Source organism: Archocentrus centrarchus, chromosome 6 (assembly GCF_007364275.1).
Source record: "Archocentrus centrarchus isolate MPI-CPG fArcCen1 chromosome 6, fArcCen1, whole genome shotgun sequence".
Taxonomy (NCBI): domain Eukaryota; kingdom Metazoa; phylum Chordata; class Actinopteri; order Cichliformes; family Cichlidae; genus Archocentrus; species Archocentrus centrarchus.
The window spans coordinates 24,989,002-25,006,468 of NC_044351.1; the positions used below are offsets into that span (position 1 = coordinate 24,989,002).

Below are 17,467 nucleotides of genomic sequence, written 5' to 3' on the forward strand. Positions count from 1 at the left end.
AATAGTATAACAGGGAATTTGCAGACTGTCGATGGAGCAAGCTTACAGCAGAGAGGTTTATTTTCTACAGCACTTAGGGCAAGTGCTGCTCTGCATTATTATTATAGTCAATAATAATGCATCCTTTGCTGATTTTTTTTTTTTGTTGAAGGTGAAAAGCCTAAGCTTGTTCTATTTACATGAAGAACACTCAGGCGAAGCGTGACTAAACTTTTGCATTTCCTCTACAACGCAGACTGTCAAAGCACAACTTTCTATTTAAGTATTTTAGGTCTTTTCAATAGATTTTTTTTTTTTTTAGCATTTTTCAATTTCCCTGCTGCTGTCAGTGTTGTTTCTAATGGAAAGTCTTCTCTACTTGCTCAATTTCATGATTACATGCTTCTATAAAGCACAAGTTCTGAAAGAAAATGTGTTCAGTACAGTTACTGAGGGTGCTGTAAGCTCCAGACCCAGCTGAAAACTCTGCCTTAGAGAAAGAAAGCATTAACCTTATTTAAATGACCCTAGACTAATTACCATTTATCTCATTTCATTACACTTATAACTGCACATGACTGACCTCACTGCACTGCTGCCCACTGCCCATCACATTATTAATGGAGCAAAATTACTACCCATGATAATCTGGATACAGCAATCATCTACCGGATAAACCTCATTTCATTTATATAGTGAATTGTGTTAAATGACTGAATGTTAGAATTGATGTGAAATATAAATAATGCAATCTCATCTTTCAGAATATTCTGTGCAACATTTAAGCAAGATCGCCTCCTCTTAATGACTAGGAAAAACAAAGTGTAATCAGTTTATTCCTGAAGATTAAGTGATCTTTGGAAATTAGAAAATATACTTGAGATGTGGGACAAGGGCAAAGACTAGATAAATACAACCAGCTGCACAAAGAAATAATCAAGAAACAAGGAGGAGGTCTCCACAAGGGCCAACACTATAATCTGCTTGAGCAATAAACATTTGTTCCATCTCTCACACAGTGTCCTGAGGGCTTTCCTGTCTGATGACTAAGAAGAAGTCATGCTGGATTTGTTGGCAAAGCAGAGAGCGAGAGAGAGAACAGTCAAAAGACACACCGTCCTTTGATTTCTAACTGTGTGGTTCACTTTACAGAGAAAGAAGAAAAGAAAAAGATATGCTTAGGGACTTTTTTCAGTTGTTATTTTTAATGATTAAAGGTAATAAAAAACTGAATCAACAATAAACTGATCCCACTAACTAGTATGGCTGGGCCTTATAGTTAAAAACACCATGTTTGTATTATTGAAACATATATTGACACCACTATTAAGGACCCATTCTATCTGTCTGCAGTATCATTTGGAGAGTTTAACAGTGAACATTCCTAGTTTATGTAGCAGAAACTCTTACAGGGGACCTTTGAATTTAAAGTGGAATGGGAAATGCCACATTCAGCTTAGGACTGAGATAAATAAAGATTTGTTACTGTGTGACACTATGTGTGGCAATAACACTGCAGAAGTGGTTGCTTGGAGACAAACATGCCACATGTTGAACTGCAGCCTCAATATAACAAATTTATGGTATATAACACACAACACGTATGCCTGGTGAATATAGATAAGCTGCTAAGATAAGATGATAGATAACATGCATGATTGAGACCAATATATTTTAATAATATTTATAAATAGTTGGTCAAAAGGCTCTGATGCTCTGTAATTGATTAGACAGACTGACCATGTTATACAAGGCACCTCCCATATTACTTCTTGATATGAAATTATTTTACAATGAAAGGTTTCAGAAGCAACAACAGAAAAATAAGCTTATTAATAAGCTTATTTTATTTTACTGAAAGTGCACTTGCTTCCCTTCAACTATCAATAAAGGCAGATATTAAATACATATTTACTAGAGCACTTAAAATTATGAAGCTCATATCAAGTCAAGTCTCACTGATGTGAGAGTCTGATCACCAGGTAAAGGCGGTGTGCTAGTATGAAGATGCACCTGCTGCTGGGAATTGGACTGCAATGGTGGAATACAATGAACAAACCATCCGGAAGAAGCAGCATATGTCACTGGAGCGGGAATGGTACACCGCTGGAGTGGTGATGGTGGATAAGGCAGCTTTCCTTCATTCCTTAATGCACTGTATTACAGATGTTGTATCACTTTTCACCACAATGTTCTCTTCTTGTGCTTATGTCAAACTCCTCTTATGCTTGCTCATTTTTACATTTCCAACATGCCTCTAGTAGGCTGACTACACAGATGAAGGCAGTCACTGGTGCAGACATGAATTACTACAATACCTTTACTCAAAGGTAAGGTACTGTGATGATGATGTAAAGTGCACTGAGATGACTGTTGTTGTGAATTGGTTCCACATAAATCTAACTGACATGAATTGAAATTTATCATTGTCATTGGGGGATAATGTCATCATTATTAGAATAATTTATCAACCAGCAGGTTTTAGCCAGATTCCAAAGGAAATGTAATTGACATGCATATATTTCTGCCAGATAAGGTGACACTACCTTTACAGTCTTTACCCTGCATGAACCAGTGTACTTATGTGTAGTCAGCCCCAAAAGGCCACTCTGAGTCAGGAAAAACCCTGCATTAACAAGCACTGACTGTATATCCAAGGCTTCAGATACTTAAAGTATATTCCCTTCTGCGGTTTTATTGTTGTCTCAACGATAAAAAGACACACCAGTGAGCCAGACATTACGATGAGCATGGGCACTCTAGTTTATTTTGAGGTGATTACACACATATTGCTCTGGTGCCGTAAATCAGTGATGACTTTTTTGAGGCTTTGCAAAATAATATCAAGGAATATTCATGACACGACGAACAGAAAATAGATATTCTTCATCGCTTTGATTTTTTTTTTTCTTTTGAATTATTGGATCATTTTTTCAAAGCTCTGAAAATGATTAAAATAAAACATTCTAAGAGGGAGGAATCACGCTGCCTCGAAAATAATCAATCATGGCCCCCAACAAACAGATTTTTTTCCTCCCCCCTCTTGTTCCTCTTGTGACTCACACTTAAACATTTACGTCAGAAGCAACCAGTGGGCTTAGGGCTGAATGCCAAGCTTGGTAAGTCATGAGTTCACTACTGAGAGGCAGAATAATGTATTATTGGTTTTGGTCTCCTAATGGGATTTGTTGACAATAATAAATGCAAAATTTTGTCAGCCTCATCGAGCAACTAAAAATACAGCATGCTCTTACAGCCAGAGTGAAACTTTCTAGTAAAACTGTGCGAGAGACTGATGTAGTTAAAATCCATCCAAGGCGCTGTGCATGCTGCCTGACACTGCTGCTCATAAGAAACCCAACAGTAGCCACCCCAAACAAATCAATTCCTTCCATCATAAAGATGATATGGGGTGTGGAGTGCAGATGACAAACAACTCTAGCAAGCATTATAGTATAAGCTTATGCAGCTGCCAGTGTCATCATGCCACTGTGTGATTATTCAAAAGGCATAGTGATAAACACCACGTTAGCTCCACAGAGCCGAGGAACGGAGACAAAGGAGGTAATGTGAGATACAGCTGCTGGATTACAGAGAGGAAGCCCTGTAACGAGCTCAAAGCTCAGCAGTGACTAATCCAAATTCAACTATTATGCTTGTTTTAAATCGTTTTTTTTTTAAAACCAGGTAAAACAAAGCCTTTTCGTTCTTTTTTCAGAGATCAGATGGTCTTACAGAACCATATGATTATACAAATGCACTTAAATAAACACACATAAACACAATCCCACTCACTTTTGCTTCTGTGGTATTTTTTTTGGCAATGGTCATGCTTCGCCTGAGGTTTGCTCGGCTTCTGGTTGTGTGGGTGGGTAGGTAACCTCAGGACAAGTTGTTGTGGCTGAGCCAAAAACCTGCTGCCCTTCATAGCTGGGGGTTCAAGCGCTGTGTTAACTTGAACTACTGACCTTCCAACTGAGATGAACCTGAGATGGAATCTCCTTTGTCAAAAATGTCTTCATAATAGATAAGGTGGCTCTGCTGTTAAGGCAGCAGTTTCAACTGCAAGTTGGTTTCTCTCTCATTTGGTGCTGCCAGAAAGCATATAGAACACATAATAAACCTCAGTTTCTCTCTTACTGTTTAATTTTAGCACTTGTCAGACTCTTATTAGCAGCACATCAACTTTCAATTGACAGATTCTCACTCGGGTTTTAATGTTGCTCAGTCCCATCGGCTTCTAAAATCCAATATTACACATCATTAAATCTTCCTCAGTGACAATAACAGAATCCTTGCCTCTGTCACTGCCTGTACTAAATCTACTTAATTGTGCATTTTTTTTTTTTTTTTTAGATTTCAAAACAAATCTTTTATTCATTTAAGAGCCACAGTACTGATATTTGCTTAGCAACCAGACTGCCTTGAACCCATATGCTCTCAGAGACTTGTTGTCATCCACTTAGCCCGACCTCTGATACCACTGGCCTCAGTGCACGTCATCATATCCCACTAATGATGTCTTGGGGCCTCAGAGCTTGTCAGACCACATCTGTCCTTTCCTCAGTCAGAATGACTTGGACTCAGGAAAAGCTACAGATTAGTCCTTGGGCTGCACTTGGCAGATCTACCTTGCTATAGATGTTCTCACTTGGTAACTGCCTACTTTTTAGCACCAGTCAGGCAGTTCCTAAGATGCTTTTAGAGCAGCAATTACCACTGCTGCCTGCCTTGTTTCCAGTATAAACACTGCAGTGACACATGGCTAACTCTGTTAGCAGCAAGACTGAAAATAGAGAGAGGATAAAGCAGATGTGTGCATGGATACAGTAGTTATTCTTCTGCTGCTCACTGAGTTCAGAAGTATTTGATTTTTTTTTCTAAAATACCAAAAGGTTTGAGAAATAGTTTAATGCAAAGAAGTGGACTGACTTAAAAAAACAAACAAACATTATTGTCACTATGTATGGCAGCTTTACCCATAGTTTATTGTAAATAGCCACGCATATAGATTCATATAGTTTCACTCAAACAGAATTTACACTACTATACTACAGATTTCACAGCAGCTTACTTCAAGCCTTAGATCCAGGGATTTTTTTTTTTTTTTTTTTTAGATACAAAAGCTGTAGCTGTTAATTGAAAAAATGTATCTTATTCACCTATCATTCCTACTTGGTTGAAAAGAAAAGGTTTAACAAAAGAATGAAGAACCAGGCAAATGCTATGATCAAAAACTCTCTTGCTGGTACAGACTGGAGGTGGGAAATAAACTCATCTGTGTATCCCTCCTTTCACCGACTGTGTGCACACAGTTGATGTTGGCATATTTCTCTTTTAAACATTCTTAGATTTATATTGTACCATATTAACAGTGCTTGTCCCCCATGCACAATTATATTTGCTATATTTGCTTTGTTTCCTTAAAAATCTCCTGTGTATTGCTTAATAGTATAACCTTAAATATGATTTTTTTTAAAACGCTTGCGGTATTAGCAAATCTCCCACTGCCTTCACAAGGCAGTGCTGTAATGATCTATAAATGTCATATTTAATTAGCATTTTATGCATAAAAGAAAAGCGTTTCTGGTGTTTTCTCAAGTATTATTTTCTCTTTAGCTGATGTGCTTTGATCTGGAGGCTGCATATGCAAATTCAGCTGTAATAAAGAGTCCAGTGTGAGGTTTATAATGTGAATCAGTGTTTTCCAACATTAACTGACAACTTTGTTCCTCTGCCAGAGCATGAACATTATGATGGAGAAGAAACCCAAGAACCCGTTCTGGGTATTTTGGTTTGTAGATGCCTTTTTTATTGTTCAGAAACAGTACGAATACAGTTTGGTCTGGTAATACGACACTGCTTATTTCATAATACAAAGAAGAAAAACTCTCAATCTCGGCACGTTTGTGCTGAAGGAATTACATCCGGCATATGCAAAAAGCGAGATATCATGAACCAAATGTTAAGGACATTTCATCTCTAGCAAACATTAGTGAAAATACTGATTTTAAAAACTGGAGGAAAAAAAAAAAGCAAGCCTAATAACAGAGACACTCCCAGCTGTTGTGAAGGGTGGTTTTCCATATTTACTGCTACCTTGGATTGGGTCAGGGGACAGATGGAACGACGAGTTTGGACTGCGCAGAGTTTGACAAGCTGTCACTGATTCTGACAACCCTTTTCTCTCATGATATACCCATTCTCTATGTGTAATCCAATCTGTCTTTTGGCCTTTTGTTGCCAACATGGAGTGCTACACTGAGCTGTGTGAGTGCTGACAACAGTCTTACCTGTGGTTCTTTTTGCAGTCTGATGTGCATCCTCTTGTGGCCAGACAAAGCCCTCTTCTCCACGGCATGATGCCTGAAGTGATAATAATCTCCAAAAACCTGCACAGACACAAAAGGGGAGTACAATCAGTTCACCTGCAGCAACAGGATGGCCAAATAACACTCTGTGCTCAGCAAGGTATTCATGTGAACATCAGTAAATGTGCGAGGATACTGTTCAAAACGAAAACTGAGAACAGGCTCGCGCTTTTCCATATTTAAGACTAAATAAGGATCTGATGCTCCACTGGGTTGTAGAAATGTGAACATCTCTTCAAAAATTACACAAAACAACCAAATTTCATCAATAGCCATAACCCACGATGTGAACGTTGGCCACAGAGGTCCTCTAAAAGCCACATGAGGATTTTAGGCTCAAGTACCTGAGATCTGTGTTTTATCATTACAACGTATGTGTTACATTGCCAGTATAGTTTTAGATGGCTACCTAAACCTGGATCATACTGCAGCTTTTGAGTAGGAATTCCAAAGGAAGAGACACACACACCACACACACACACACACACCACACACACACACACACACACACACACACACACACACACACACACACACACACACACACACACACACCAATAAAAACTGGGTAACCTAATAGAATAGAGACAAATCTGGAAGTGGGGTGAAGAAACTTCAGCTTTAGAGATTGTATAAAAAAAAATGTCAGACACAGAAGTGTACCAGAAGAGCACCTGCCCTAAGACATCCATTACAGAACCGCAGATGGACACCATCAAAAATCATTAGGCACATCCATTAGAGGTTGAGTCACTTCAGAGCTATTCTGAAGCATTCCTCCTACTACTTTTATTGTTCTCCCACACGTTCTGCTCATAAAGAAGCTTTTAAGGACAAGTGATTGGGTGGCAGCAAATTGGCCTAAAACCACAGAGGGTGCTTTCTTTTCATCAGCCTCACTCTGAAGCAACACAGAACAACCTCATCCTGTCCTTGTAACGTCAAACATAGCTGACCAAAGAGTAAGATAGAGACTAATTAACAAGGACACCCAGAGATAAGTGCGCAGTAAAAGACAAAAATAAACAGCCCAGGCCCTCTTCTCATGGGTTTTCACAAGAGAGCTGCCTCCATTTGAAGAGGAAACATTGCAATCTGTACAGTAGTGCCACTGGGGACTGGCTCACCTTCACAAGCCCAGTGGAGCAGAGGAAGAGAGAGGGGAGAGAAGGAGGGGAAAATAACAGAGGGAGGCAAGGGGTGGGACATGCAGGGTTTGACAGGTCGACCAGGCAGGATGGATGTGTATGAGGAGGGAGAAGAGCAGACGCAGCAGGATGGAAGGCTCTCCTGGGGCTGCAGGCTGATTCTGCAGGCAGGCTGTCTATGGGCCGTCCAGACTGGAGGCTGGACTCTAAGCTCCAGAGCTTAGAGTCTGGCAGCAGTGATATAAAGCTGCCAGCCTAGCTCCAGCCAATTTGACTTTGTCAAATATTTGTAATTAAGATTTGCTTTTAAATCACTTGCTGTGATAAATTTCACATAAACTGAGTTAAGATCAGCCTTAAATTACTCAGTGTTATGCAAAATTCTTTTTTTTTTTTTCTCCCTCTGAGTTCACGCTGCATGCAATTAGGTGTAGAAAAGATACAAGAAGAATAAGGCTGCTTTTATGAGGAAATTGGCTACATGTTATGAAGGTTTTTTTTTTTTTTTTTCCCCCCTAAAAGATCGGGGGTTCCAAGTGTTGAACTTGTATTTGGTAGCTTTTCAGTGGAACTCTCAATATGAGCTTTAAAGATGTGCTGATGTAAGTGGAAGGTCATCATTACACTGAAAAACAAAATAAGGCTACTTCCACAGATACACAGGTATTTTTTTAAAATGAATATTTTTCTTTTGTTTTGAAAAATAACTCCATCTAATGAAAATGCAAGAGACATCAAGCACTGTCAAGGGCATGCCAAAGCAACCGGTGGTGATATAACCCTAACAGTAATCAACTATGGAGCACAGTGATGTCAAAAAAAGGTGCACACCTTTGATGTTTCCAGACACAATCTTCATTGTCCTTGTCCACATGTAAACACAGAAATAGAGTTTCTGAAAATGTTCGCCCTGGAAGGTGTTTTTCAAAAGCTCCATTTTCAGTGACCTAAAACATTGTTTACGTGGATGAAATTCCAAAGCACATATTAAAGGTTACATTTATCAAAATACCAGTGTATGTGTTGACTGGGCCAGACAGTAGCAAAAACTTTAGGAGTGGCCATATCAACAATCTGGTACATCCTTAAAAAGAAGGAATGAGCTGGCAGGCTCAGCTACATCAAAAAGGCCTGAAAGATCAAACAATTGGTTACACTCAAGAACAAGAAGGCCAGCTTAGACGTTGCCAGAAAATCATCTAAGAGCCTAAGCAGTTTTTAAAAAACTATTTAGACATATGAAGCCAATATTAACGGCTACCAGAATGACAGGAAGATAAAAGTATGGAGAAGGAAAGAAAAACCCCATGATCCACAGCATACCACAATGTCTGTGGTGGAGGTAATGGTATGGCATGTATATACACATCTGACATGTATGGCTGCCAGTGGAACTGGGCCAATAGTGTTTATTGATGATGTGATACCTCTTTATTTATTTATATTTTAAGCCTAAACTGAATTATAAGACTCCTCCAGGGTAGTGGGTCTCTAAACGGTAGGTCAGTAGGTCTCATAAAAGAAAAATATTAATTTATTTAACAAAATAGTTTTCTCAGTTATAATTCAGTATCATCTAGAAACTCCAGAATTTTATTGTATTCAGATTAGATTATTTACTGATTATATATATATAGTGGTACAACATGTCATATTTGCTCAATCTAGCACGATAGTTGGATGAAAATAGCAGGAATAGCAGGAATTTCATGTTAAAAAGTATTCCGTGTTGTATTGCAGTATGGCAAAACACAGCTATGTATATTCAGAAATTTTCACTGTCTTTTGCAATGTAAAGTTTTTTGTTTTTTTTTAATAAGTGCGCTCTCAAATGTGGGACATTGCAGGCCTGCTTAATTTTATTTATTCATTCTTTTTATATTTTAACTAGCCAATGCTCAATAGCAAATTACAGATCCTGATTCATTTTTATGGTAAGAAAGGCCAGTGAAAATTTCAAGCTTTTATCTTTAATACTTCTTAACATATTCATGTTTTAAACAAGGCCTCAGATGTCAAAGTGTTAAAAAAAAAAAAAAATGCTGGAAATGAGTCGAAGGAACATTTTTCAAAACAAACAAACAAAATTTACATATATCCAAACTTCAGACCACAAACCTTTTATGCAGAGATGAACTGAGCATAAAATGTTTTAAAAATTTGATGATTTGAGATGGAAAAACCTTCTAGGTAGTCACCAGCATTTAAAAACAATCCTCTTATCTAAAATTATATTAGTCTGTCTGTATAAAAATGGCCATAATTCTTCAACAGTTTCTGCAATACTTCTATTAACACCCTCGAGTTAAAGCTGAAAATCTGCACTTCAATTGTGTCTTGATGGTTCTACCTTGGTGGTGTACAGAGCCAAAGTTACAAAAAATTTGTCACTATCCATAACTTATGGAGTTATAACATTCATGAGCAAAGGGTGGATAATATATTTAAGTCATGTAATGTCTGACAATGATAACAACTCATAGATAGCAAACAGATATAAACATACCAAAAAGACAAGAATTAACATTTATGTAATATAATAAAAATAAATGACAGAAAGGTACATTTTTATTACTATTGAAGGACATTCCTCTTAATAACAATATTATTGCAGATCCTGAGCAGATTCAGATTTTATTACATCGTCATTAAACAGTCAATGAATAACCTTACAATCACCGTACCTCAAAAGCAACGTCAAAGCTAAAAATGGAAAAAAAAAAACAAAACAAAAAAACATCTGAATAATGTGCGACTGAGGTGTGATAAAAGATGTGCCCAAAGTAATTAATGAGACCCACTTTCACATTGATTGCGGCAGGGCAGAAAGCTAATCTGTGCTGTGTTGGGGTGGCTTTTCTGTGGACAAACCTATTTTCAAGAGTGCTGATGTACTCATTTAGACCACGAGTCTACGGGTCTCGGGAAATTGAGATGGAGACGGAATGTTGGTGTAGCTGCCCGTGATTGCAACTGAGTCATACCTCTCCTAAGCGGGCACTCGACTGAATCACATGGGGTTTGTGTGTGTGTGTATGTGTTAGCAATAATAATTGAGAGCACTGTAGGTCATTAGTCACCCTGCCACTAAGCTCTGAGTCTGTATTAGAGGCACACTGCCCTTTACACTCCTCACTGGGCAGTACCAGAAGTTCCTTTCTCATGCATTTCTTACTTTAGCTGTTTCACTCCTATTTCCATCATTTCTACACCTTTGTGTAGCCTTGGAGAAAAGTGACTCAAGGACAGAACTGCAACCAAAAATTATATTTTTCTTATCGATTACTCTACCACTTGGTCTGTCAGTTAATTCTGTCAAAAGAAAAATTTTAAAAGTTCCAACATAAAGCAAGATAATACCAACAAATTTCTTCCTTTGTCTTAGGATAAATATTAATGCAAATGTATTCAATTCAATATTTTCATAGAAGAAAATTCAAAGTCCATTCTGTGCTATGAAAAGATATTTGAGAGAACGGAGAGAAAATATGTAAAATTTATGATTTTAAGACATGCCCAAAAGCCTCTCTCTGGTCAAATCTAAATCTGCACATCAAACTGGAAAAACCATTGCCTACTTCAGAAAAAATTTTTTCCCGGAGGCACGAACACAGAGAACTAGAGCAAGTATAATTTATAAATTTAAGACAGCTTAGTTGACATCAGCAAGAAAGTTGTATTCTAATAAATGTGATTAGTAACACATTATACAAGAAGCAAGGACAAACCAACAAAAGTTCATAATAAATCTTAAAGAACTTTTAATGGCACCTTGGTGAATCTAAAGATCATAGTGGATTTATATTGAGAAAATCTAACTTTAACACTGAATATAAATTTGTCTTATGAATGTCATCAAAGGAAAAGTATTTTTCAGTAAAATGCATGTTCTCAGTTGAGAACAAATAGATACTGAAAACAGCTGATCTTGTAAACATGTAAAGGTCAGTTTATTTAACTAATAGTTTTCAAAGCTTTTGTAACTTATAGCTACAATGAAAAGCAAAGTCTTCAATCAGATATAAGGGGGACTGGGTGAGATCCTGAACAGAAAATCCATGGAAGTGTAGAAAATGCATCAAATTGTCACTTAGGTTTGTTGGGGGAAACCCAGAGTATAGAGTGGTGGTTCTTAAGTAGGGATTACACTTTCTGCATCCATGATTTCCAGTGACATAAATTTCATCATCAGATGGTTAGCACGAGGGTCCATGCGAGCATCAGAGCGCCTGCTTGTTTTTTGTGCCTTTTTTGGATTCGTTCTCTGAGAATTTTTGTTGCAATGCACCAAATGCTACTCAGGTGGCAGACTTCATGTGGATGTCAAAGTATAACAGGAATGACTACTCAGCCCTTGGGTTTCCAGCTGTCCATTTCCGTGTCCTCAACGGAGTATACTCTAGGCTTTAAACTGTGGGGTGGACTCTCTGAAAGCCTGTAAAAGTCATGTAATGAGCAACATCATATTTCCCCTCCCTCCACACTCCATGTTAAGATCCACTCTGTTACATTAACATTCCAATTTTGTGAACCTGAAACAGCTAAAGACTCAGGTGAGGGCTCAGCTGTGACCTACAGGACCTCCAAATCTTATGCACCATTCTCACAGTTGTTCTACTCAAAGTTGCTATCCCACAAGGATCAAGATATTTCTATGAATGATGCATTCAGTAGAGTCTGCTCAATACAGAATACAAAGGCAAAAAATACCACCACTGTTGGAAAATTTTAAATCGGTTCATTTTAAAATAATTTCTCAGCTCAACAAATGTATAACTATTACCAGCCCTGACCAATAACATAATTCCAGGGTGGATGCCAATAGAGATTTAAAATAAATAAAAAATATATCAGATATCCATATGTCAGTCAGTATTTTTTTTATATATATATGTACATATGAAGGAGAAAATGATTGCGTAGTTAACTCTCACGGATGTATTGCACTACTCATTTAGAAACTACACACAGCTCAAATCACACCACTGTGTATATTCTCTGCTTACATCAGCAGCTCTGCTGGAGAGGGCTATATGATGAAATGATTTTGAAATCAGTCCCTGAGAGTTTTTTTGAACTATGTGAAAATAAAACTAACTAGAAGCACTCGGAGAGGCGCAAACCTTAGCCAAGGCCATAGGGTCACTACGCTGTAATACGGTATGTAAATGCTGTGAAATAATCTTGCATCTTTCCCAGACTTTAGGATCATCTGAGAAGTAAACGATTAAAAAAAATGATCGTCGCCTCACTATGTTGTTGATTAGAACATGTGACTATGTTACACTCTAATTTTTTTCAGGCTTTGTGTCTTGTGTTTCGGAGTTAGAAGCTAAATTATTAAAATCCCCCTATCCCGCAATAGTGAAGAATCCTTAAAAAATTCCTGGATCCAGATCGTGATCCGGATCACTGCCAAAATTTAATCATTCTTCCTCTTGTCTTCCAACCACTCCACAAAATTTCATCGAAATCCATTCATAACTCTTGGAGTAATCCTGCTGACAACCAAACCAACCAACACCCTTACATAACTCTTGGGATTCGGGAGGGTAAACAACCAACTTTCATTTTGGCAAACATGAAAACATACATCATAATGCTGTTCGCTGAAAACCTCACACGATATCTCACTATGGGAAGCACCCGCTGGCGTGACTAATCACGGAAGCTCCACTACCACATCTGTCCTAGACAGACCGGTCACTTCATGGACACGGGGTCTCCCAACTCCCTTATAATAGTCCCTGACCCCACACCAGGCATTCTCGCTTTCTTCCCCGTGAAGATTAAAAAAGCTCCTCAGCGGTCCTATCCTCTTAACCTGTTCTTTGGCAGAGCCGTCAAGGTAATCCTTGAACGTGGGTTTTTCTGGTTACAGGAATAATGTTTATTATGCTGTAGTTATATTTTTCATCACAAAAATATTTTTGTCTTGAAGCAGTTGTTGAGTCATTGCATATCTGCATATTTTGAGGGAGCTGTCAAGTAGCTGGTTTCTGTGTAGCTATGCTAGCTGTCAAAGCTCAGCATTGGTATTATGGTTTTATCTACGCAACTTTCTGTCTTCAGTTTTCCCCCCCAACTATAGTAAGGTGGTCCTGTGCCCTAACCTGGCCTTTGTGACTAAGGTTAGAGAGTCTACCTACAGCTGCCCCACACTGGAGCTATTAGCTTTTTCACCCCCACCATTTGTTGATGACAGACAGAGGCAGCTCAAATCATTTTGTCCTGTCCGAGCTTTATGCAATTACCTAGACAGGGACTAAGGGGTTTAGGGAAAGCAACCAGCTCTTTGTGTCCTGGGCCCCCTCACATAAAGGGAAGCCTATGTCCCACCAGTGGTTGTCACACTGGGTGGTAGAGGCTATAGTGATGGCATATGAGTGCCAGGGACTGCAGCCTGTTGTGGCTACCTCATGGGCCCTTCTTAGGGGTGTTTCAGTAAAGAACATCTGTACAGCTGCTAGTTGGGCATCACCACACACATGTGTTAGGTTTTATTGCCTCAATGTGACTGCGCCCTTGCTGGAACACTCAGTATTTTGTGTGGGGTTTTAAATGCTGACCTTTTTTGGACTAAGTGTAGGTTTGACCTGCCTGGGGCAAGGAGTTATAGGGTTTGGAGCATACAATCCGAGAGTGGGCTATATCTCCCATGAGATATCGAGCAAGGTTTGAAAGAGAACATCTGGTTACTCACGTAACATCGAGTGAGATATCTCACCGCACTGCCCTACTTGCATGAGCATGTGGAAGAAACACTTGGAGAATGCCTGGTGTGGGGCCAGGGGCTATTATAAGGGGTTAGGAGACCCTGAGTACTTGAATTGATCGGTCTGTCTAGGACAGACCTGGTGGTAATAGAACTTCTGTGATTGGTCACACCAGAGGTTGCTTCCCATAGTGAGATACCTCACTTGGTTTTCAGAGAACCGGGGTTATGTCAGTAACCAAATGAATTGATACAACTCTTGGGATACACATAAACTGCTACTTTGATAACTGATTTTTCCTTAAAAGGTTGAAGGTTTGGCTTATCTTAATAAATCTTAGCAGATAGAAGTTAATTCACTTAGAAGCCATCTCCTGAAATGCAGACTTGTGAGTAGTGAATTAAAAGGAAAAAAAAAAAAAGACTGCAAAAAAACTGAAATGTAACTGTAGCTTCCACACTGTGACCACCCTTTTCTTGTGAAGGATTTTGCAGGACTGCATCTGTGAATCTGTAGGCACATATGCCAACACAGATCCATCTTAGTTCTGCTAAGTTAATTTGCTTTGAGCATGAAAAAAATATTAATCTGTGTGGGCTCTTGGTTGGATTCTGTGACTTTAAAATGAAATTATTTATGAACCGAGATTTGTCTAAATTGGGTTCATCTGATGTGAATGTCAAGTATTTCAAGCTTGTAATTTAAACAACTTTAAACTTACAAGAGTGTGCAGTCGTGTGAGACAGACGATGTGGGAGTTTACATGTTGGCAGAGTTTTGAGTGCAACTGACATTAAGATCGCTTATCAAAGCTTTCTGTCAGTCTGGGAGATATGCAAAGCATCAAAGAGGCATCAACCAGCTTCACTTAGTTTTTTTTTTTTTTAATCATTTTTTCATCCCACTCACCACATCATCTTTCATACTTGAGATTCTGATTTCTCTAATGATCCTTTGCCTAACATAGTTTGTCGAACTATAACTCACTGTTAGGTAATGACAGTGAAAACCACTGTTTACCCCAGAATGCCATATAATAGAGGTTATACTTAAAGTAGTTTTCTAAACATCAGGACATGCAAGCAATCCAAAGTGTTATTATCCAGAGTGGTTAAGACTTCAAGGTGAGTGAAAATATGGTTATGGTATCTCTCCAGTCTCCCCTCTGCTATGTCATATTCTGGTCTACATTATGGTGGCTGCCTGGTTCCTGCCACCTCCAGCCACAGTTGTTTGGTCCATATTGGATAAAAAAGGATTGTATCGGATCAGTGGTGCAGAAAAAGAGAAATGCAGCAAGCTTCCACTGGACTGTAACCTAGTGTTATTTTACATTGCAGTGTATATGCATAGAAGTGCTTAGGCAACTTTCCAATGTTACAAACGGATTTGAATCAAGGGAAGGTTTTCTTTTCAGTCTCGTCAAGCTAGTGAGGATAAAATTATGCATTTTACTTTTTCAGAAATGTGTGCAAAATTTGTTTCATGCCTGACATTCTCTGATTGTCAGAGTGACAGATGATAGAAGACAAACACAATAAAATCAGATTTTTCTTATCACCAAAATGTAATTCTGCAAGAAGACTAAAAAGAATTATGATTTTCAGAGAGGTGGCAGCGTAGAGAATGAGCCTATGTGTGTGGATTCTAGTCAACAATACAATGTGTATAAGTGTGTATGTCTATGATTGTATGCCATGGAGAATGAATACAAATACCTAGTATCTAGCAGAGGTGGAAGTGAGTCGCATGTGCAAGTCAAAATCAAGTCCTTTTTTTTCTCAGGCAAGTTGAGCCAGACTGCAGTCTGGCTCAGGTCAAGCAAGTCATATGAAATTCTAATGATTTACCCCAGCTTTCACATTTTAGTCAGTTCAAAGCTAGAGGGCTTCAGAAGTTTAATTTTCATTGCTTGTAATGGAAACAGGTTTACCATGCTTACAACTTGTTAATCTTAATGATATTTTGTTGCAATCAATAACAAGTTTCTTAAAAAAAAAAATAAAAGAGGAGAGCAGGGCTCTGAATTTAGAGCTGTAAACATTCTAAAGGGAAAGCAGATGTACAACATTTAAAAAGTCAAAGCCAAATACAACTGAATAGTATTTAAAGAATATCATAGGCATACCTTACAGGGTTCACAGTAGAACCCGACCAATGTACTGGCAGGGCCAATATCTGGGCTGACATTAGCTACACTACATTGCCAAAGTATTCACTCACCCATCCAAATCACAGAATTCAGGTGTTTCAATCACTTCCATGGCATATGAATAAAAAAAAAAAAAAAATCAAGCACCCAGGCATGCAGACTGCTTCTACAAACATTTGTGAAGGAATGGGTCAATAAATTCCAGTGTGGTAATGTGATAGGATGCCACCTGTGCAACAAGTCCAGCTGTGAAATTTCCTTGGTGCTAAATATTCCACAGTGGATTAGGAACAACAGCAACTAAAAAGGAAAAAAGACACGCACATCCAAAATGAAGGCTGGGTGTTGGAACAAAAAAATTGTAAAGAGAAAAAAAGGGGTCCGCACATCGGCAAAGCTCCTAAACCAGTTTTTAATCCAAACAACAGCAACTAAGCCATGGGTCAATCGCTACAGACCTCCAAACTTCATGTGGCTTTTAGATTAGCTATATACCAGTACGTAGAGAGCATCATGGAATGGGTTTCCACGACTGCAAAGCGTTGGATGCAGTGGAGTAAAACATGCCACCATTGGACTTTGAGCAGTGAAGATGTGTTTCTCTGGAGTGACGAATCACACTTCATCATCTGGCAATCTGATGAATGAGTCTGAGTTTGGTGGTTGCCAGGAGAACGGTACTTGTCTGACTGCATTGTGCCAAGTGTAAAGTTTGATGGAGGGGGGATTATGGGGATTAAGAAATTGGGCTTGGCCCCTTAGTTCCAGTGAAAGGAACTCTTAATGCTTCAGCATACCAAGATATTGTAGACAATTTCATGCTCCCAAGTTTGTGGGATGGCCTCTTCCTGTTCCAACATGACTGCACACCAGTGAATAAAGCAAGGTCCATGGATGAGTGAGCTTGGTGTGGAAGAACATTACTAGACTGCACAATTGAACTAGAGCAGAGACTGCGAGTCAGGCCTTCTCATCTAACATCAGTGTCTTGACCTCACAAATACACTTCTGGAAGAATGACCAAAAATTTCCGTAGACACGCCTAAACCTTGTGAAAAGCTTTGCCAGAAGAGTTGAATCTGCAGTGGTGTAAAGCATGCC

At 38.7% G+C, this 17,467-nt stretch overlaps 1 protein-coding gene across 2 annotated transcripts in view; it reads right to left on the reverse strand.

The window, feature by feature from the left end:
- furinb (furin (paired basic amino acid cleaving enzyme) b) overlaps positions 1 to 17,467 on the reverse strand; it is a 183,842-nt gene that overhangs the window by 44,027 nt on the left and 122,348 nt on the right. For both annotated transcript variants that reach the window (XM_030730647.1, XM_030730648.1), the window contains exon 3: positions 6,273 to 6,371. In XM_030730647.1, coding sequence (XP_030586507.1) covers positions 6,273 to 6,371 — 99 coding nt within the window. The remainder of the gene's footprint in view (positions 1 to 6,272; positions 6,372 to 17,467) is intronic.